The sequence below is a fragment of the Gallinula chloropus genome, assembly GCF_964237585.1.
Source record: "Gallinula chloropus genome assembly, chromosome: 6".
Taxonomy (NCBI): domain Eukaryota; kingdom Metazoa; phylum Chordata; class Aves; order Gruiformes; family Rallidae; genus Gallinula; species Gallinula chloropus.
The window spans coordinates 15,254,763-15,276,934 of NC_140091.1; the positions used below are offsets into that span (position 1 = coordinate 15,254,763).

The window sequence follows — 22,172 nt, forward strand, 5'->3', positions numbered from 1 at the left end:
GGAAAACCAACAGGTTGTAGAAAGATAAATAGGTAAAATTCCAGGTTTAGGAAAGTGGTTTTGTTTCTGTGTAAAAATATGCTTCTAGATATAAATAATAAACCAGGAAAAACATCTTAGACTTTTTCTATTTTTAGATGGCACTACTAAAGATATTACAGCTGAAGAGCTGATTATGTATTAAAAAGCTTTTTAGCTAGACTCCTTTACCCAATACAGTGCTATGTAACAGCAGAGCTCAATTTACAGGACATGCACTGGAGCAGAATACAGTGAAGCTTAGATTCAGATGTGTGACTATTAGCCCTCACTCACCATTCCTAGTTTATTGGGTGTGGACTATGTACAAAAGCCTGGTGAACTCTGTATGTGAACTCTCTTACATAGAATTAAAGTGACCTTCATTTACCATACCCCATTTCACTTCCAAAATAAGTTAGGCTAAATTGAATTAAGGTCATTTTTAATTCTGAAGGAAAATACATGCCGAGGAATTTAATATAGCTTAGTCTACTTTAAATTAACAGCTGTAATTAATTTGGATATCTCTGAAGAAAAGACCTAAAAAGGGAAATTAAAAAATACTCCTATTTTTGTTTTCAATCTTCTTTGTTCTGTAAACTGTGATTCAGATTCTCAATATACAGTCAGAACAACTAAACGACAGTATAATATTGATCACCTCTCAGTTACGGTAAGCATGCAGATAATTAGGTCAACTACCCTGAAAGTGGTTTACTATATAGTTTTTCACTATATAGTTTTTACTATATATTTTTTAAAACAACTATGCACTTGAATAATTTTCATATCTTTCTATAGTTCATGTGTGGCGATCCAAATATGTTGATGAACTACTAAAAATACAAGGACAAAATGTGCAATCAAATTGGGTTTTGTTTTTTCTCTACTTGATTTTTGCAAACAATCAAAAGTGCAGGAAATCAACATAATATAAAATATCTTGCTTTTCTAGGGCTGAGCAATCTGTCATGGACTCGAAAAACCCTGGAACACCGGTTTAGAAAAGCAAGGCCTTCCCTTGATGTGGATAAAGAAACTTTTAAAATGAGCCTGGTGGCAACCAAACACCCACAAAAGGATCACAAAGTCAGTTACAGGGACAGGTCAGCAAGAATTTTCCTTAACGGTAATTAGAAAACTCTTCTGAATCACACATTTGCAGGCAGTATTGTCGACAAATATGGAACCATCTGAAAAAAGTGCTGCTTGGCTGATAGCAAGAGACTACACCCCCTGTCCTGAATGATCATAAGAGATAAGGCCAAGAACTGAGCAGCTGGACTTGGCCATTAAGCAAGCCTGTAATTTATCTCTGTGAAAAACATGTCTACTCAGCAAGACATTGATCACAAACCAGCACCTGCCACCTCCTATGAGTGAATATATAGCCGCTATCCATAGAAAATGTGACAAATGTTATCTTGTCAAAAGGCAATGCTGATGGCAAAAGCCCAAACTTACTTGTTTCTTTAAATTATGTTAAAACATCAGGAAAAAAACCACCTTCCAACTTTATGGCTCTTGAGAGGTTTGTGGTGAAATAAGCATAGTTAAAAATCAATAAGGGAATATATAAACCCTTTGCTTCTATGTTTACATGGAGTTTTTGACTGGTGTCTATCTTGGGAAACATCTAATACCAAGAAGGGAAGGGCAACAGTGGTGCAGCATTGACTGCTGGTGTAAACTTCCTCTGGAGCTTCTTCCTCCAGAGTACCTAGCACCTTGCTCCATACAAATAGTCATGTTGAAGGAAGCCCAAGTTACCCTTAAATAAAAATCCCTCCTTCATTGAACCGAAATGTCCCTCAAAACTGTAACAGTCACAGTGTATAGCACACCTTCCTGAGGTTCCTGACTCCAGGATTCACAGTCAGAGGGCATCGAAGAACATTTTCCAGAAGACCTGGCAGAGCAAGTTTTTGGCCAAGTTGCACTAGTTTCATTGTGGATTCATGGGCTGGCAGTCTCAGATATTGTAGAAACACAATATAAGACCTCTTACTTCTCCCTGTGAGGATGGGTCTCCAACAGGAATGAGTTGGGCATTACTGGATTTGATCTTCCCTGCACAAGGATGTACTTCATCACTTGCTGTATAGCTAGTGAAGGGAGCAAGAATTGCCGTATTCCTGCTTTCCACCCCTTCCCTCAGCACATCTACATGACATAACTGATATATTCTTGGCAGGTCTGAAATTATGCTGCAGTGATGAATATTCCTGTTTCTAGGTCAGAAGCTGTAAAATTTGGAAAATAGCTTCCATACTCACCAAGAGATACATATGCTTCTTGGCACGTTAGCAGCCTGCTAGAAAAACATCCCACGCTGGCAGAGCAGGGGTTAGCTGAGAGCAGGAAATGTGCCAGTAGTCTGGAACAACCTGAAACGATAACAAAGAGTTAAATGCCAAATATATCAGTCTGTTTAGGAGCACAGAAAGAGGCTGCTGGGGTATGCAAAGATGCAGGAATGTAGGATTTGGAGAACAGCAATCAAATGCAGCACACAAACCCTGCAATTTCCAGGCACTGCTGCAACAGTAAGGCAGGCTGGCCATGTAAAGAGAGTTACAGCTAAGGCAGGTACATACAGCCTGAGCAGAGCCTACATCCTCGGGGTAAGAACCATTTGTATGCATGGGCAAAACCATCCATCTATATCTGCCATGGCCCTCATAATGCAGGCACACCTTAAGTGCAAGGGAAGAAAATGAAGATGCACAATGATTTAAATTTAGTGACTTGTTTTAAATGTGTATTGAAAGCAACTGCTGTAGTCACTACAGAAATGCTGCTATCTCATCTAGAAATTGTAATGATTATGGAGTGAAATGATATGTGGCTCCACAAGTAATTGCTGTATGAAAAAGCGATTTCCATTAAAAGCACGTGAAAGCCTTTGATCTAAGAGAAATTTATCTTTTCTGTCCTGAAATGACCCTCTCATTTTTAGTTCTGAGTCTGTGTAGAATGGAATATACAAGTTTCATGAGGGAACTGTACATCTGCTACAGAGTTTTAACCAAGGAAAAGACTGGTCTTTGTAGGATATTCCTAATCAATAGTTCCCCAAAAAAATGTAGAAAAATGGATTTAAACGCACTGTGAGTCACTAAAACTACATCATTCAATGTCTATAGTTCTAAAACTGCTGAGCTGGCTTTCTTAAGAGTACAGCTATTCTCTAAAATCTTATACAGATCAGCAAAGCAAATGAAATCTGAATGTTTCAGATTGTGCCATTACTGAAATATTCTAGCATAGCCAAACACTACTGTTCATATTTGCACGATCTGATCTTTTAACCAGTTGTGTTGAAGGAGGGACAACAAAATACTTTTGTATGAGCAGTGAGACTAGGCATTTCACCATCACAGGATTTTATATAAAAAAATTAAGGCAAAATGAACATTAGGGATAGAATAAGACTCAATGCTCTGAATGCTAAATATACACACATAACATATATGATCTATACTACATTGCTATGTTCTGCAATTAATTAGTATTAGCTTGTTAATATAGGCTAAGTTGTATATGTGGTGTGAATGAGAATGCAAATGCCCAGCCCTAAGTCCTTGTTTTTGTTATCTTTGCTTAGACATGTAATGCTAGGATCATGGAAGTGGTTCATTTAATGTTTCACAGCACTGTTGACTTACATTTTTTATGTTTTTGATTATGAGGCTGTTTGGATATAAACGTTTATGCAAATCTATCCATGCTGCATGTGTATTCAGAGCATGTGCTTATTTGAGAGCTACTGTCATGCACTGCTGCACAGGTGTATGCAGTGCTAGGAGTGTATACATAGGATTTTGCTGGAGTCCGCACAATGACCAGCCGATCCTTGTTCAGCAAATCCCAAAGGGAAGGAATGGCTATTGGACCTTGGTGGGTCCTCACATCTGGAGCCTATACATATATTTATTATTTACTAGTGAAGGGATGGACTGTAACGCCAAGAATATGCTAAAGATGCTGCAGCCTATCTCATTTGTTAGTGATGCTGCTGCTGCTGTCTTCTCAAGGATATCAAAATGCCTGTCAGCACCTGGATGCAAATCAGCTGACTCAGATTCAATCTGGCCAAAATGAAAATGATGATGGCTGGAGTGGGGAATATGTTTAAAACCATGGTAACATCTTTACCTATCTGTGACAGCGTCTCTAGACATTTATCTAGACATTTAAACATCGCAGCCTAGATGCCCTTCCCTGGCAGTAGCTCACTGCACCTCTGGGTAAGCACATAAAGACTGCAGACTCCAGCTCTGGCAAAATGAGACAGCCCTCTCCAACAGTAGCAGCTTTACCACCCCCAACACTTTACAGGTTATTTCCTCACTATGTCTAAGTCTTGTTTCTGATCTTCAAAGCAATAAAGGCCTGGCTTCCCCAGAGACTGCTTCTTTAATCATAAAACCACAGGTACTCCTCTGAAGCAAGCAGTATCACGCAGATCAGGGTAATGTAAGTGAAAAGGTGGAAATCAAGGGAAAGTCCCTTAACTAAAGTGTTCATTGATAGAATTTCAACCCACAAAACGTCAAGATAATTCAGGTAAATGTTCCCAAAACTGTGCAGCTGGACAATCCAGGTGGCTTGCACCACTCTCAAGGTAGAGCCATGTGCTGGCTAGATCTGGTCAAGGTTCACAAGGAACATTATTCCACTGTAGAGTCTCAGGATATTGGAAATTTCCCAAAGGTATCTGCTTTATTGTGCATTAATGTGTATGTATAAAATCCTGTCCTAGAGAGTGCACAGCAATCCAGTATTAGGCCGTGGCAGCGTGCTTGGCACCAGCAGGCAGCCCACAGTGTCAGGAGGATTTTGATAGTCCCTGTGAAAGATGGTAGCCAGGATGGCTGCCGCCAGAGCGATTCATGCAGCCCGCAGCCTTGGGTAGAGACTGCTGCCAGAAGAAGCTGGGTATCGCATAAATTGTCCTGGCAGGATATATACGGTTTGTGATCCATAAGATTAGCACTTCTGCTCTCCGCTCTCACCACTTTGAGGCACATAAAATAGAGCTTTCTTTTTGATAAGCATTTCCTTCCAGAGCTAAAACACTCAAAGCATTTCACGTGGTAAATATATATATGTAAAGAGAGCTATCACCAACTTGAAAGTCACAATACCGTTTGAAAATGCGTAGCTGTAGCTATTTATGACATGAGTGGCAGCAAAAGGGGGGGAGGAAAAAAAATAATCATTCCTGGCAGCTCACTTACTATTTTTTTTTTTCTATAGTCTGTTGAGCCATGTAAATACAGTCTGTGAACAGGCGGCAAGTGAGAGTTTCCTCGTGTACGCTGCCGGGGAGCGGGCCCGGGCGTGACGGCCCGGCCGACGGCCGCGGGCCCGGTGTCCGCGGGCCGCCAGGGATGCTGAGGCGGAGGCGGCCGAGCCCCCGGCGCCGGGCGGGCGCAGCCGCAGGGCCGCGGCGCGCTCGGCCTCCTGGGGTCACCTTGGGCACGGCGCGCCTCGCCCCCCGCGCTCCACCGGCGGGGCAGCCTCCTGGACGGCGGGCGCGGCGCCGGGAGCGGGGGGCGCTCCCCAGCTGCGGCCCTGCAAGGTCGGGCGCCGATCGGGGGTGCGAGGGGGCGGCCGCGCCCCCGTCACAGAAGCCAGCGCGGAGGCCGAGGGCAGCCCGCCCACCCCTGCCCCCTGGGAGCCGCTGGTAGCGCGGGCGGGCGGACGCCGGCCGCGGCTCCCGCAGCCCCCTCCCTCAGACCGAACGGCCGGAGCGGCGCCCCCCCCCACACCACCCCTCAGGCGGCGGCGGCGGCCGCAGCGGCCGAGGCCGTGGACGGCGGCGTCGTCCCGCGCCCCGCGCGCCCCCGGCGGGCGGCGTAGCAGGGAGGAGGCGCCGCCCCGGCCGTCATTTCCGCCGTGTGTCGGGGTGGGGGAGGGGGGCAGAGCGCTCGCCTCCTCCTCCGCGGCGGCCGGAGACACAGAGACCCAGCGCGGGGCGAGGGGAGCTCAGCCGCCGCCGCCGCCGCGCCCGCGGGCCGCGCCGCCCCGCCAGCCGAGCCCTGCCCCCGCCCGCCGCAGCCGCCCGGCATCCATCCCGTCCCCCGCCCCGCGCCGCCCCGGCCCGGCCATGGGGAACGCAGCCACCGCCAAGAAGGGCAACGAGATCGAGAGCGGTGAGTGAGGGGGATCCGCCGCCTCCGCCCAGCTCCGCTCCCCGAGCGATCGCCGGCGGGTCGGGCCCTGCGCGCCCGCCCCGCGCCGCAGGCCCCGCGGCCTAGCGGCTGAGGCGCCGAGCCCCCCGCCCCGCGTAGGCCCGGCCGGCCCCTGGCTCTGCGCGGCCTGCTCGTCGCCGTGGGAAGCCCTGCCCGGCCCGCCGCCGAGCCACCCGCCCTCCCGCCCGCCTCGGGGTCTAGCGTCTCGGGAAATCGGCGGCATGAACGCGCCTGCGGCCGCCAGGCCGAGGACGCCGCTGGGCCGCTCGTCCGGCTGTCCCGCAGCAGGTGTCCGTCCCCAGCGAAGGAGGAGCCGCTGCGGGGCCGGGGTGGCGGCGGGCAGGTGTCAGCGCCTCCTCCAGCCTCCATCCTCACCCCGTCCGGCTGGCTTTCCCCACCCCTGAACACACCCTTGCCGGCGGGGGAGGCCGCCCGCCGCGCCGCGCTCCGTCTGCGGCGGGAGGGTTTTCATCCCGCTGCGGGGAATGTAGGTCAGAAACTCCTAAGCCTGCCCGGATCGTGCAGCCCCGGTGACCCCGCCGGCCCTTCCCGCTCCCCGCGGCACATTCCCAGCCCTGCGGCGTGTTTACATCGTTCGGGAGCGGCTGGGAGAACGCTCGGTGCGAACGTTGCTCTCCCGTTCCGAGCCGTGGGTAAAATGGAAGACAAAAGCATTGATCCGAACTTGACATCGCAGGGTGCTTTTTGCTGTTTTTTTTTCTCTCTGTGTATTTCGTCATAATCTTTAAATAATATAAAGCAGAAAGAAACCCAACAACAACAAAAAAAGGGCTTTATTTTTAGTAAGCTGACTTCCTTACTTCTAGTGGACAACTTTGAGTATGTTAGTGATGAATAAGAGAAAAGACAAGACGTAGAAAACAGCCAGTTGTGCAAGCTCAGTGTTCCTATAACAATACCCTTTGTTACTGGAAATTCCATGGGCGCTATTAAAATGGGGAGAAGTTTAAACATCAAAGTTACTTTTTGGGGGTGGGGTTTGGGTTTTTTTTTGGCAGTTTGTTTACTTTTTGTGTGTTTACTACTGAGCTCTTGGGTAGAAGTGGATAACCCGGTTGATGTAGGGCTTGCATGTGCCCATGCATCATTCCTCTGGCTTCCCCGGGGTCTGCATGGGTGTCTCCAGCTGTGGGACAAGGGGCTCAGCTTGACCTACCCAGTCGTGCTGTGTGGTTTTGCTTTTCAGTTCTTGCATCTTCTCTCATTATTATTATTATAGATTTCACGATCCAGATGTTTTAGGAGTATTTGACCATTATTGTTTAGTGGTTTTATTTTTTTATGTATTTAACGGAGCTCATTAATTTTTTATAGGCAGGCTAAAATACTTCCTATCAAGATACACGTGGAATGAGAGACAGGGTGGACTGTTTGAAGTACTTCAGTCAACAAAACACCACATTTTGGACTCTGTAGTAGCTATATTGTTGTTAGTCTGTGCAGTTGAATAGTGTCATATTGCACTGTGCTTACTTAACAAATTCTTTTCTCATATTACAAAATACAGTGATTTTTAAGTTTTAGGGGCTTCCTTCACAACTTCTTTCTCCATTTGTTAGAGTTTAATAACTAAATGCTGCTACAGACACAAAGCTCAGCCTTGCACTTAGTGTATTTAGCAGCAAACAGCTCTGTAATAATACAAATTCTGTAACTAGGAGAAGAAATTGATCATCATTGACGTACTGATAGGAAAGATCAGGATTCACTTACTATGGAGGATCAACAATACATGTATACTATGCACATACTAAATTATTAGAAGCAATATATTATTTATTGGCAGTGAAAGTTTGTCTAATCTGTTCATGTGATACAGAGTAACTAAAAAGTAAAAATAAACCTGTAAAATGTGATGGAGCTTTAATATTTCTGGTACAAATTTGCACTGTTGAGCCAGCTTTCCTGTTTTGTGTGTTAAGTATCTTTAGTGGCACATATTCCAAACTTCAGGACATGAAACTTGAGTTGTTTGAAGTGTTAACAGAAAAAATGTTCAGGTTTGACTTGTAAAAGTGATGTTATGCCCTTGATCCATGTGTGGAGCGTATGGTATTGTGTGGATCAAGGACATGCTAAGGTCTCTGAAAGAACAATGAAGGGTAACGCAGCTTCCACTGATAACTATACTTATGGTTCACAGAGTGTAATTTGAGACCTCTTTCTCTATCTGCGGTCAGCACAGTAAATGCTGTTCACCTAACAGTGGACCTTAGATTCTTCTTGTTTATTTTGGCTTTCCATGTATATTCGGGTATCTTCAGTACTTGTTACTTCACTCAGGCCACCAAGAGAAATAAAACCAGTTTCATGTGAACACCAGTATAGAACAGTGCAAATGTTTCGGTGTTCTAGGCAGAAGTTGCAGGTGAAGGAAATCTGCATATGCTGGTTCAGTTTCTTAAGCCTGGCCACCAAAACAGTGAATCAGGCATGCATAGCAGGGAGGGCAAGATGTGTGTGTATATACAGAAGATTGAAAGCTTCAGTGTAGTTTAAGGTTTTCATTCTATGCCCTTCTGTTTCAGGTTCTCCAAATGTACAGTTGCATTTCAATTTGGAGGATCAAAATTAAAAGCGATCCTTTACTAAAGAGAAGCTTAAGGATTTTGTCTGCATTTTAAATTCTGTCCCTGTTTTAAATGGGTTCATGGTTTTCCACTGGGCATGGCAGCCTACAAATTCTAAGGTATTTTAGAAAAACAATGTTAAGTATTTTTCATTTGAAATCTGAAGAGAGACAATTGTCAGTTGTCTTAAAATTTTCTCTTTCTTTGACCCTCATCCTATATATTAATTTAATTATTCATTGTTTGGGCTGTTTTTTTTGGCTGCTCACTTTACAGCAGTTGAGAAAACTTCCTTTACGGCCAGTGAGTTAAAAATGTCAACATGTGGTACATTGTATTTAGGAAAAAGACAAGACCACAAGGAGTCTACCTTGTTACAATTAATGTAGGAAAATGTTGGCTTTATCAATATTATTTGTTAAAGTAGCACACAACATAAATGAAACATAACTGCAACACATCTCTAAGTTTAAAAAAGGCCACATTGCTGGGTCTTTAATCTGCGAGTGGATCTGTTTCTTTCAAGATCATTATTGATTTTGTATGAAGCAGGAATGTTACCCTCTGGGGTTAAACCACAACATAACTTTCCTAGGACTATTATCTAAACAGGAATGAATGTCAGCCTTGCACATTGTAACTTTGCAGAAGATTTTATGTGGTTTTTTTCTTTTTTTCTTCAGATAATTTAATAATACAGATTTTGGAAGTAATTACTATCTATAGCTTTGAATTATTTGCCCCTTGAGACATGCAAGGTTATGCCATATATGATAGCAAGAAATTTGTTTAAAAATAAGTAGTAGTCTCACTTGGTGTGTTGTTTGTGGGTTTTGGGTTTCTTCTAGATGCAAGAATACTTAGTTGTGTTTTTGTCTGTTTCTTTGTTTTTAATCACCGAGCTGTATTAGAGACCAGGTGATTAGAATACACTCTTTGGTTACTGGAAGGTTTGTATATTTTATTTCCAGTAGATCCTGAAACCACAAAGGTTTGGCTTCTGAGTGATGTTAGCTGGGATTCAGGTGGTCCTTGCTCTGGTAGTAAATTGTTCTTATAATGTATGTTTAAAGTTAAATTGTATATGGCTTTCAAAACAGTTCTCTCTACACATTTCTTCTTACCTGGCAGCTGGATCTCCAGCTTCCAGTGCATGAGGAATTTATTAATCTAACATGACTTTACTAACTTCAACTTCTATGGTCTTTAAATAGCCAAGTACAACGTGTGTGATGTGTATTCTCCATGTGAGTTTTAAGTTCATTCACTCCTCCTCCTCCTCCTCAAAGTGTTCCCACTACAGTATCTTCAGTATGACAGAGTTCCTATTATAGTCAATTCATCCCTTTTTAACTCTCATAACTATTCTGTAAGTAGTGCTCCTTTCAAATGTGCTTGACAGGAAGATGCAGCCTTCTTAATTTTCTTTTGCCAGTAGATTTTAACCTCCTCAGGGGACATTTCTTAGAACTGAGGCTTCTTCCTTCCTTTTTATGTGTATCCAGTGCTAGGTCATTCTGCTGTATTTACTCAGTGAGGACTGAAAGACACCACAGGTTTGTTTCTTGTAAGGCTGGATGAGGCAAAGCTCTGTCACTGCTGACCTTGATTAGATTAAAATCAGTGAAGTAGAGGTGAAAAGCTCTACTGTCCATTACCATTCTGAGCCTGCTAACTCTCTGCCACTATTCAGAGACCCTTGTTTCAGTGTTTTTTGTTCTGAGTGAAGTTTTCTTCAACAGCTTTTCCTTTTTGTTTTTTGACCATTCAGAAACAGTGATTCTGATTTTGAAATGGATAGCTTTTGGAGTCTTGTTTACAGATTTTAGAACATCAGCTATGTTATTTATTGTACAAAGAGTAATTAACAATATACATTCTGGTGATACTGTGGAATGGGCTGTATGGTTAACGCCTCTAGACAATGTATTTGAAGCCTCTTTCCCTGTATTTTTGGGCTTCTGTTGTCTCACCATTGATCAGTTAGGTTTCAGTAATACGGAACTCCATCATCTGAAAATCACCAGTGTAAGACTACCAGTATGCACCATTTAAAACAATATGCATATTCACAGCTTGGACTAGCAAAGAGAGAGGGTATCATTCAGCAAGTGGTAGCCCCCTGGTAGCATAACTAAATTTACTAATTTGCTACAGGTTCAGTTTGCTCTAAAGACAGTATTTTTAATTACTTGACATTCTGAGTAACTGAGTTTCTTTAGTGTTCGTTCAGTTACCCATATACCCCCACAGCTGTCGAAATTACACAATCAAAAGTAATATCTTGAAAAATACTCAGAGTTCTCATGGTTTTGGCAACAGTCACGTTGTTCCGTAGTGTGATTAAGGCTACGTCTGTGCCGCAAAAAATAACTGCCTCATTGGTAGAATGAGCAGAATGTGGACAGAGGAGCAAGTGGAAAACTGGAAGTTAGGGTGTTGCAGGCTGCCCTGCCCCAGTGGAAGGAAGGCTGCGCTCCCTGCTGTGTGTCAGGCTTTGGGCAGTCTTCTCCAGTTAGTTAACTTCTTCCGCAGCGGACACATCTCTCCTTTAGACAGAGCTGTGGAAAGGCTGTTGGACGGCTGTCAGATCTTGTGTGATTTGCCTGCGTCCTTACTATACACATTGTGAAGGGCTTGTTTGCCCAGAACCGTTAGGGTGTTGGTTTTTTTTAAGCTACAGAATAAAGGATACTGGCTCTGCTTCACAGCAGGTGGGTTCCGGATCAGATCCAAGTAGACTGTATTTTTTTGATCAGTGCTTCTGGTCATTTAAGCTCTCAGAGTTTGCAGTGCTTGGAACCTTGAATCACTGGGGAATTTTCCTGTAAACTTGTGAAACTTAGGGCTGGAGCTTGGCAAAGAATCTGCCTTGCAGTGCTGCTCTCAAGCTTTGTCTTTGTTACAAGTGCAAGATGTTATTTCATAAGCATTTCTTTCAGTTGCAGGTCTGCTTTTCTGTCCCTGCCACTTTTTTCCTGCCTCTGTGCCCTCAAGTGTGCCGGAGCAGCTATTTATGAGACAACAAGGTGAACTGAATTTGAGATTGATCTAGGTTAAAAATAACCCTGCAGAAAAGGGAAAGCAGAAGGCACTTCAGTTAACCTGGATCAGCTTCCTGATCCAGTTCACTGCAGCTACACTAACAGTTGTACCAGCGCAGGTGGGATACGGCACAGAGATGGGACTGGATAACAGGCACAGAACAGGGGCTGCCTGACCTGCTGCTGTTGCAGAAAGGAGAGCTGTAGTCCTGTGATCTTAAGCTGTACTGCAAGTCTCTTCCTACCACATACGGTTTCTACACTGAGGTAGAAATGCTTCCTGGAGAATAACGGGACATAGAACAAAGTAGCAGTGGAGCTGTGAGGAGGTGAGTGAGAAATGTGTTGTCTTACAAGCTGCAAAACTAAAAGATAAAATGACTGCCTGCCCAGCCAGCCCCCCTCCCTTCCCCCCATTGCTTGGGGAAGGATTAAACACATTCTTCAGTGTAATTTTATTTATTTGTTTTATCCTGGTGTTCAGGAGGGCTAATTGTGAATCAGGACCCCATTTTGTTTTTACAAATGCAAACCAGAAGATTTAGTCTCCAAAGCCTATGTGTTCTATTCTGAATAATAAGGTAAATACAGAGAGATGTGAAATAAAAGATCAGTCTGTGTTGCGGGAGAATCGGGATAAAGCAATTTGAGGGTACATTTGGAGATGTTGCTATGCAGGGAGCTGGAAGAAAGATACTGGGGTAGCCCTGCCTGTGGTGTTTGGGATCAGCACTGGTAAACAACAGTCTCTTCAGTGCTTGGTTGAGCCTGTCTCTCTGGCATCCTGCTTGCTGTTTCCTCAGCGTCACAGCAGAATAACATCCACTAAGAGTAAGGTTTCACAAAACAGCTGAGCCCATCTGGTGACTTGTACTGTTGAAAACACATTTTTATTCCTAGACCCTTCATGAGTCACAATTCTAGTGTTTTTCCGATCCATATGTTTTACATAGGTGGAAAACTATGTGGCTTTTATCTCTTTGGGTTATCTATAATTATTTTGCACGCCAAATCGATTCACTGAGGTGTCAGATGGCAAGAAACAGATTCAAAGGAAGCAATGAAAGCACTGTTGGCAATGAAATGGTGAGGTGGCAGGAAAAACGAGTCTCATTTCTTAGTGTTGAGCTCTTAGATTAACTCAACAGTTTCCTAATACCTCGCCCTACTAACTGATTTCTCCAAAGTACCCATTTTCTGTTTGCCTTGCTTCAAGGCTTGAAGCTTTTAATGAGAGATGGTGGCACCTAGGAGTTGGACTTTGCTCTTTCAAGGTTTTGGAGTTGTATTGATATAGAGAAAATGCAGCAAAACATTGTTTCTTTCCGTTTCCGCACATATCATGTAGATCTTAATAAGACCATAATATTTTAGAAGAGGTTTTTGTTGGTTGTTTTTAATTTTTTTTAATTTTGTATTGTATATTAGTTTCAGTTTTGGTTTTGCCAATTTGATATTCAAACTAAAAAATGTACCAAAGTTTTTATTTTGTTCATTTTTATCAGTCATTAAACTATTTTCTACTATTCCCTGGCCAGAAGGGTTCACCTGTAATCATAGAAAGCTTGGTAGCTTGTGTTCAAGTGTATATTCCTAGATACCCAAGGTTAGTCTAATTGTGTGGGTTGCATGGAAGCACCTTGTTGGTTTATTTGTTCTTAAAAAGCCACAATTTTTATGACTTCAGACTAAACAACCAGTTTGTTTTTGGTGTTTCTTTATATTAAGATATCATCTACGTATAATTTTGAGGGGGTTAGAAAATCAGAAAATTATAGAAGTATACAAAAAGCACTCTGTGTATTAGAGATAAATGGGACTCCAGGCTCTGAGGAAGCAAAAATCTTTTCCGTGACTTGGCTGTTCTCTAGCAGACAGCCTGATGAGCATTTTGATCTCACCAAGATAGCAGCATAGGAAGAACAGAGAATTACTGTTCTACCTTGCACTGACCGTTTCTTCTGAGAGATATGGTATCCATTGACAGACTAGCACTAGAGTGGTAAGGTAGCTCACCTGTGATGTTAAAACAAGAGGCATAGAAAATTCTCCTCCAATACATTACTAGATGAACAAATAGCCAATCAGCTGGGTGATTTGGAAAGGTAAGTGTTAGTTTTGTTATCCATCTGCCTCTTGTTAACGTTTATCCTTTTGTTAAAATACTGTGATGTTTAAACAGAGGACAGCAGGAACTTTTTGTTTATTTCATTCAAGTTAAACTGCTTCCAGCAAGTACGTACTTGTTAACCTACTGCACTTGCTGTTAGCACTTGTCTGTAAACCTGCAGGCTTCCCCAGCTGCAGTGTGGTTTGAGAAACTAAAACAAAGGAAACTACATTTCTGGCACAAAGAAGGGAGCTTTCAAGATAGAGAAGATTGTTATTTTGCCTGTGCCTAGAATCCGTTTGCTCTTCCTCTCATGAGATGACATAATTAAGGGTGTATGTACTCAGATACAGCAGCAGGTGCATTGTAATAGTAATTAAGGTTAGTTTTGATTACTGTGATATTAGGCTGTTTCAAATTCTTTGTTTGTCATGTAGCAGGTAATAGTAATAGGTTTATTGTATATTTAAATTTTAATTGTTAAGCATGTGATAATCTAGCCTTACTTTGCACAGGGGGGAAAAATGTGACTTCACTGCACCAAAGTCTATCATTAAGGTGAAGTTTTTAATGCAAATTACCTGTATTCAAGCATTTTATTAACTGATCCATAGATTAATATGGAACCTGGAGCTTTTAATAAGAGTTTCTAGCTGAAAAACAGGTAGGTGGTGAGGGAGGCAGAAAGTATTACATCACTAAAATCATACCAAACCAATTTAAAAGATCATGGTATTTACTTCTAACAGGTGTCAGGATGATGAAAGAAGATACGTTTTCATTAACTTAAGGGCTGTGCTTTATCAGGCAGTTTTTGAAAAGTCAGTGCTTCAGTCATGCATTTTGTCCTTGTGAAAACTTGTGCAATGAGCAGGGGAGTCTTGTTGAAATCCAGAACACTGCGGATCCCAGCACCGGTGCCGTGCTGTGAGAATTACAGGTTAAACATCCCAAAGCAGTAGATTGCAACAACAGTTCCTGTGATTAAACTGGTTTCTCTCTGTTGGCTTAAAAAATCTACATTTTAGTGGTTTATGTGAACTGAACTTGAGTTTGAAAGAACGAGCTAAATCATTTAGCTTAATTTAACGGCCTATATGAATAGGTCATTATAGTGTAAGCCTACAGCAGCTTCATGGAATGAGGAATCTCCTGGGAGGCTTGGGATGCGTAGTGCTTTGCAGTGGTTCTGCATCTGCTGGTTCTTTTGTAAATTGGCAGACTTCTTTTTTTCTTTTTTTTCTTTGAATTTCTTGAGAAAACTGAATAAAAAAAATAAATAAATTAGCCTTGGTTTTTTTTTTTCTGCAGATTGCTCTAATACATAAGAACAGTTCAATTTCTAAGGTTTTATTTTTTATCTGTCTCTATGATATGTTTTCTGCCGCTCTTTAAATTCACCTACATCATTATCCAACTGCTCATTTAGTGTCCAAATGCAGAATTTATTTTACTTGCACATCCAGGTTTTTTTTTTTTTGTATTTAACTTCAAGGCAGAGCATTCTTGGAACTTTAAATGAATGTGTTCAGGGGGTTTTTTCTCTTTTTTTTTTTTTTTTCTTCTTAGTAACATTTGTTACCATTTGTGGGTAACAAACATATCAAACTTTGTATCTAAGGTATTTAGATTCAGGGACAGGTTGGCAAGGATGGTAAAGGATACTGAATAATTTCCATATGAGGAATTACTGTGTAAGTGATATCTCTTCTACCTAGAATAGATAGCAGATATGCTCTGTAAAATTGTGGGAAGTGAGAAGTGTCCTCTGCTTGCTGCTTTGTTGTGGGTTTTTTTTGGTTGTTTGGTTGTTTGGTTTTTTTTTAAGTAGTCATCTTGAGTCACTGGTCCTATTGGCTTTTTCCTTAGGGGTAGATACCAATTTACACCTAATAAAACATAAGAACCCTCCTTAAGAGTGAGAAACTATAGAAAAAGAGAATGGAGAGAAACCAGGCAACAGCTGGTAGAAGGAGGAGAAGTGTGGGTCAAGAAGTGTTAAACAGGGAAACAAAGGGAGCACTGCTGGTTTTGTCTTGTTGGTGTTCTCCTGCCCTGGAAGAGGGAGCTCATGAAGGCTGACCAGAAATGGTCTATCTGAGGAGGCAACAGGATCATTCTGTGAAGTTTCTTCCTCCTAGTTGCAGCTTGATGGGAGCCAGTGGAGTTGATGAGAAGAACCTGCATCCTGTAGAGCCTTAGAGGGGAAGTGTATAAATGTAGCATCTTAAAAAAAGGTTTTAGAGAAGCTAGAGAAGGAGTTGCCACTTGTCCCAATCAGGACATGACACGTGTGTGTGTTCCACCTTATCTCAGAGGGAGCTAAATTATTGGGACCCCATGAACAGCAGTGTGAATGCGTCCATCTCTTTCAAGTATTTTTCCTGCCTTGCTCTGGATGTAGCCCATAGTAGAAGCTGGTCCATCTGGCAACCTGCCTCTGTCGATGGTAGGAGATCTTGTCTCTTGCTGTCTGGGCAGGGCCAAAGGTGAGGAAGTGAAGTATGAGTGCATAGAGGAATTTTCTGAGATGAGGGGCGAACATGAACTGGGTGTCATGAAGCTTACTGAAATACTGTGGGGGGAAGCATGTGTGTATCACAGGGACAGCAGGCAATCTTTGGCTGGTGTTTATAGTTCTCTTAATCTTGTAACCCCGAGTTACATGGTTGCTATAGGAGGAGAGTGCTGTTGCAGGTCAGGGTATCTGGATGACTAGCTTCATGCCAGGAACCCAAAGTTTATTCAGCCACAGATGCCAGGTATACTTGTGTGGTATAGTTTCAGCCTTTTTTTAGCATTTTCCTTTGAAACAGTTACAGTGAGTCCTTCATTTACCTACAGTCCTAATCTTCTTTTGTGTGCTTAATTGCATTCCTAGCAGTCCTCACCTATGTTTTCCTGTAGTCTGATGTAAGACAGTTTTACATTGTGCAGTCAATTGTTTTCTGTACCAAAGTGGTACTTTTTGTCTGATCTTTTTATGGTAATCATTGGTGCTACTTATATACTATCAAAGAGGGGTGGTTTTGTTTTGGGGTTTTCTTAGTGGACATTTCTCTAGAACGTTGCTATTTTCAGGAGCTAAACTGATGCTTTAAAGTTGTTCCCTTCGTAAGAGTTGGGCTTTTTTGGCTATGGTGGGCTTTGCTTTTTATTTTGTTTGCTCTTTTGTAAGCAGTTGCTTGAAACTTCACCTTTTATCAAAGAAAAACATTTGCTAAGTAATAGACAACAGGAATGTAGAACATGATTTGACTAAATAACTATTGTGCTTTTCAACCATAGGACAGTGTTGCATGATGATTTGGTTGGGTTTATAAATCAGTTATAGCCACAATTACTTGCTGGTATTATTTAGAATGGTTTTCAGAATCTCTCTTAGAAGCCGTTTTATAGTTCCTGGTGGGCAAGAGTGTGTTTCCAGAGTAGAACCTGAATTTTGCTGGTATGATGGGGAGTTTTTTTTTTCAAAATAACCCCCTGAAACAAAACATGTTTGTATTGCCTCCAGCTTGAGGCTATAATTATGAAGCATTCTTCAACTTGCTGCTTATGGAGTAGTTACGTGACTAGTTTTCTTTGGCAGTAAAGCTTACTTGAAAAATTCCTGCCCTGATCGCCCCTGCGGCTCTGCTACAATTTGCTGCTGCTCCTGTGCCAGTATAGCTGTTTGAGGACTGCCTGAAAGTGTTGCTGATGTGATTAAATGCCTTGCTCCCACCCAGCTCTGTTCTGGTCCCTTCATTTCATGGACCTCTCTTAAAATACTGCCCCACCTCTGTTCTATTGACACAAAGAGGCGATATGAAGGAAAGGGTGAAACATGGTTACAAGTGGATTTTGCCACCAGAAAAACTGCAGAGCATCTTACTGAAGGGATGTGTTGCACAGTGTTGATCTAAGCTTTTTGGTATGTTGATGTGAGATGGTTTTTGAGGAGCTCTTTGAAGCTTTCACTTCAGCAAGAGTTGCTGCTGACTTTTGTAGTGATATGCATCACCGTGCCATTTTCAAATACTATCTGCAAAAGTTGTCCCATTTTTACTTACTACTGAGACTGAAATAGTGCTTGCAACATTTTAGTTCTGTTAAATGTGATTGCCCTTATCAGAGCAAAATTAATTTTGACAAAGTTATAGTAAGGATCACCAGCCTTCCTCTTCATATTTTTAATTACTCAAGAATGTATTCAAGGATTTTTCAGGACAAATAAAACTGGAAGATGACTAATATGTACAAACTCATTTTAGGTACAACATGTGAGTAAGGAGTAACTGGAGGAAGAAGAGACATGCAGATCTGTTCAATAGCACAATGAGAGGTGTAAAAACCCCAGGTATGGAAGCTAGCCTGAGTGATACAGTAGGGCTAGAAGTGTGAGCACTGCAAATCTAATAGTCTTTGACGAGAAAAATGAATGCATCTCTTGCATTTACCTTTTCTGCACTTGAATTGAATTTTCCACTTAATAGTGAGGACATAAATTTTCTACAGGTTGTATTTTCCGTTTAAAGGGAAAATAAAGTTTGTAGCCTTACTGCTTTTTTTTTTTTTTTCCCCTAAAGATAACTTGTGGTAGTTCTGCGTTCCTTTGTGTGAAAATAATCCCAAACAGAAAATAGTAGTTGGCTGGTTTTCCACAGTTCTATTCAGAACATTGTAATTTTCTCCACTAACTAAATTGACTCATTCATTTACAAACTTACTTATTCTGCTGCCAGTTGTCTTGTTAAGAGGACTAGCCCAAAACATGTTGGCTGGGAAAACAGAGTAGTAGATACTAAGGAAAGTGTGTAAATGCAAGCCTTTCACACACCGTGCCTTTGGACTTGGACACAAGAAAAAAATTCACAGTGAGAACAATCAGCCATTGGAATAACCTCGCGAGGGAAGTGGTGGATTCCCTGACACTGGACACTTGTAGGATTTGGCTGGACAGGGTGCGGGGCCATCTTGTCTAGCTCACACTTTTGCCAAGAAAGGTTGGACCAGATGATCCTTGAGGTCCCTTCCAAGCTGGGATTCAGTGATTTTGTGACATATTATGGAGAAGCTAGATAGCAAAGCAAGTCTGTTGAATTTGAGATTGTGCAGAACTCGAGAGGGGTTTCTGAAAAGTGACTGCAGGGTGGGGAGCAGAGACTAGAGATCAGGCCCATTTATGAGAAATAGAGCAGTGGAGAGAATGTGGATTTCTCTCAAACGGAGTGGTGGTGGCTGGATAGCCTGAAGAGGGTGAGACCTCAATGAAAAAACAGTTTTGCTTTCTTGTTGAATGTACTTTAATCATGAAAAAAAGCAAGATATTAGTGAGCTTGGAGAAACATGCTGCAGGTGCAAAAGACTGAATATGTTCATTCTTATGGGCAGGAGGCACAACTTTGGCAGTTTGCTGAGAGTCAAAGTAGTAGCAAATGCTGAAGGAAGATATAAGAGAATACAGAAATTGGTCCCTATTGTTTGCTAATGATATAGGTAGCAGCAATAGTGTTATAGCATGAGGAATACTTCTCTTCTAAAATATGGAAGTACACTAGTGGGGTGGTGGTGTAAATTTAAAAACAACAAAAAACTCAAACCAACCCACCAAAACAAAACTGTTGGCACATGTAATCAAGAGCATTAGCTTCTTCATGTGATAGAGCAAAGGTCTGTTTATCCTCTGTTACATAAATCTCTTGATGTTACTCTTCTTTGGGACGCCTGCTGACAAAAGGCCATTAGACCTTTACTGGGGCTCTGTGAAGATGATGAAACAGTAAATCTCCCTATCTATGATTACATCAAGAGCTGTTGAATAAAAGGTAGCAATTTTTTCCTGATGTTTGGTCATATGATAAAATGTATTCTCTCATAAAAGATTAACTTGCAGATGCTGCTTATAATGTTACAGTTTAGGAGGTTCTTGTTTCTTTGTGTGTTTGGAGGAGGGTTATCTGAATCATAATTACTTGTCTGCTGCAGCAGCAAGAACTTTGCAGTATCCTTTGATAGGAGACAATCTGGAACCACAAACGAAAACAATACTTCATTTTTATAGATGTCTGTTCTTACTGGTGTGGTTTTGTGGTCTAAACACAGCTTAATTGTCACAGCACTGGATAATTTGGAACTGAACTTAGAGGACTGTTATGTGAAATACTAAAATATTGTGCTTAGAATTAGAAGCTGTTTAAAAAGTACTTCCAGCTAATTGTTCTTCTCAAGCACTTCTTCAGTGGTGATAGTGTTTGAGAAGAGATAGCAAAATTAGAACAGTTTTGAAAGATGACCTAGAAGCAAATATAAATCTGCTCCTTCGAGTTGTTACAATTTAAGAAGGCAAAAATGTAGTCATAGCAGTTCCTAATATCAATAGCTTCTTTATACTGAAATACACATATATTGCGTGTATAGATGGAATGAATTTAATAACTAAAGGAACCTCTCCAAAACAAGGGGAAGAGGAAATTCTCCCCCCACCCCCAACCCCCCATTAGTGATTTTTTAGGTTAGAGAAAATGAGAAGGGTAACAGTTTCATTACAGCAAACATCATTACACTCTAGGTGAGATGTTTGTAAATATTTTATTGTGTGTTGACAAATCTGTTGGTGAATGATACATTTGAGTGTGAGAAATTGGAAGGAATGGTTGTTAATTTAAAATCCTGTTACATACATGTAGTATTATGTGAGATACTACAGGAAATTGGAGGTCAGTTTAACTTTTTAAAGTAAATGCACAGAATAGTGAAGGTGATGGTCAGTTATTGTTCCATTTGCATTTTTGTCATGATTTTTGCCAGTTTGACCAAAATAAGCCTCTTTCAATGGAGGGTCTTTGTGTTGTGGAGTGTTTTTGTTTTTGTTTTGTTTTGTTTTTTTTTTTTAATTTGATATATTTATTAATTTATCTCAAAGGAAATAAAGTGTATTTGAAATACCTACATTTACATTCAAATCTCAGAACGTGTGGATGATATTGCTATTCCAAACAGCAGTAATTCAGATCAGAAGATAATGTTTTGTCACTGGCAGTCTGGTGGTGGTGGTGGTGAGGTAGTTACATGTAAGATGGGTGTCTGGTTAAGGGTAGAAAAAAATGGACATTTATGTTCAGATTTGAATTTTTTCAGTTGTTTAATTTGTGAGGGATCTGTTTCTCTTCTGTTGGCACTTGTCCACACTTGTATACTACAATTAAACTTTTTCCTTTACTCAATGAATTCTTTAGCCTCTTAACAAAAGTATTTTTAAGAAGTTGTTTCCACACAAGGAAACTGAAAAGCTTTTACAGTGAAATCAGATATTCTGGTGTTCTGTTAGACAATGTAAGTACAACTTTTTCATTACTTCAAGTTGCATGATGCAGTATTTCTGGAGACTTAATAAAGGGAACCTAGCTTAAGAAAAAATATTAGTATTGAGACTGTTTTAATCCAGTGTTTCTATTTTAATACACATAGCAACATCAAAAATTGCTTCATTTTAATGATGGGCACTTCTAGTATCCTCACTAAAACCAAAGACGTTGAATTTGGGGCGTATCTTTGCTGCCAGCAGGTGTTTATACACCATGTGTCTGTCTGTTTTGTCCTTTGTCTTCTGAAATCTCATAGAGAAGTTACCACAGGCTGCCAAGGTTGTAATTCTTACTGAGTTTTAACTCTCAAATCCTGCACATAGAACCCGAGGGATCGGTACTGTGACAGGGAGCTTAGGTTGGATATTACAAGGAGGTTCTTTACTTAGAGGGTGGCCGGGCACTGGAACAGGCTCCCCAGGGAAGTGGTCACAGCACCGAGTGTGACTGAGTTCAAGAAGCGTCTGGATGATGCCCTCAGTCCCATGCTCTGGCTTGGCAGGCCCTGTGTGTAGCCGGGGTTGGACTTGATGATCCTTACGGGTCCCTTCCAAGTCAGGGAATTCTGTGATTCTAACTGGGAAGGCATTTCCAGTATTTGAAAAGGCAGGCATGTGGATCTTGCTGAAATGAGGTTGTCATAGGGTACTTCTTAACTCTTTGTATTTCAAGAGGGATATTGTTACCTCGTATTTCAGGATGACAGGGGTGTTCTAAATAGTAAACACTGGTGTCTATTTCAGATTAAAATCTTTGTATTTTAGTATTTGTCACTAATAGATGTTAGTTAAAATTTGCTTTGCCTAAAGATTACATTCTTTCAGTGTTGTTTTTGGTATCTTACGTTGCCTGATAAGAGT

At 41.6% G+C, this 22,172-nt stretch overlaps 1 protein-coding gene across 1 annotated transcript in view; it reads left to right on the forward strand.

The window, feature by feature from the left end:
• Positions 1–5,958: 5,958 nt before the first annotated feature.
• Positions 5,959–22,172, forward strand: part of PRKACB (protein kinase cAMP-activated catalytic subunit beta) — a gene marked incomplete at its 5' end in the record, with an annotated part of 71,144 nt that continues 54,930 nt past the window's right edge. Inside the window, one exon of the mRNA XM_084266364.1 lies at positions 5,959–6,182. Within this exon, the coding sequence (XP_084122490.1) occupies positions 6,137–6,182 (46 nt within the window). The remainder of the gene's footprint in view (positions 6,183–22,172) is intronic.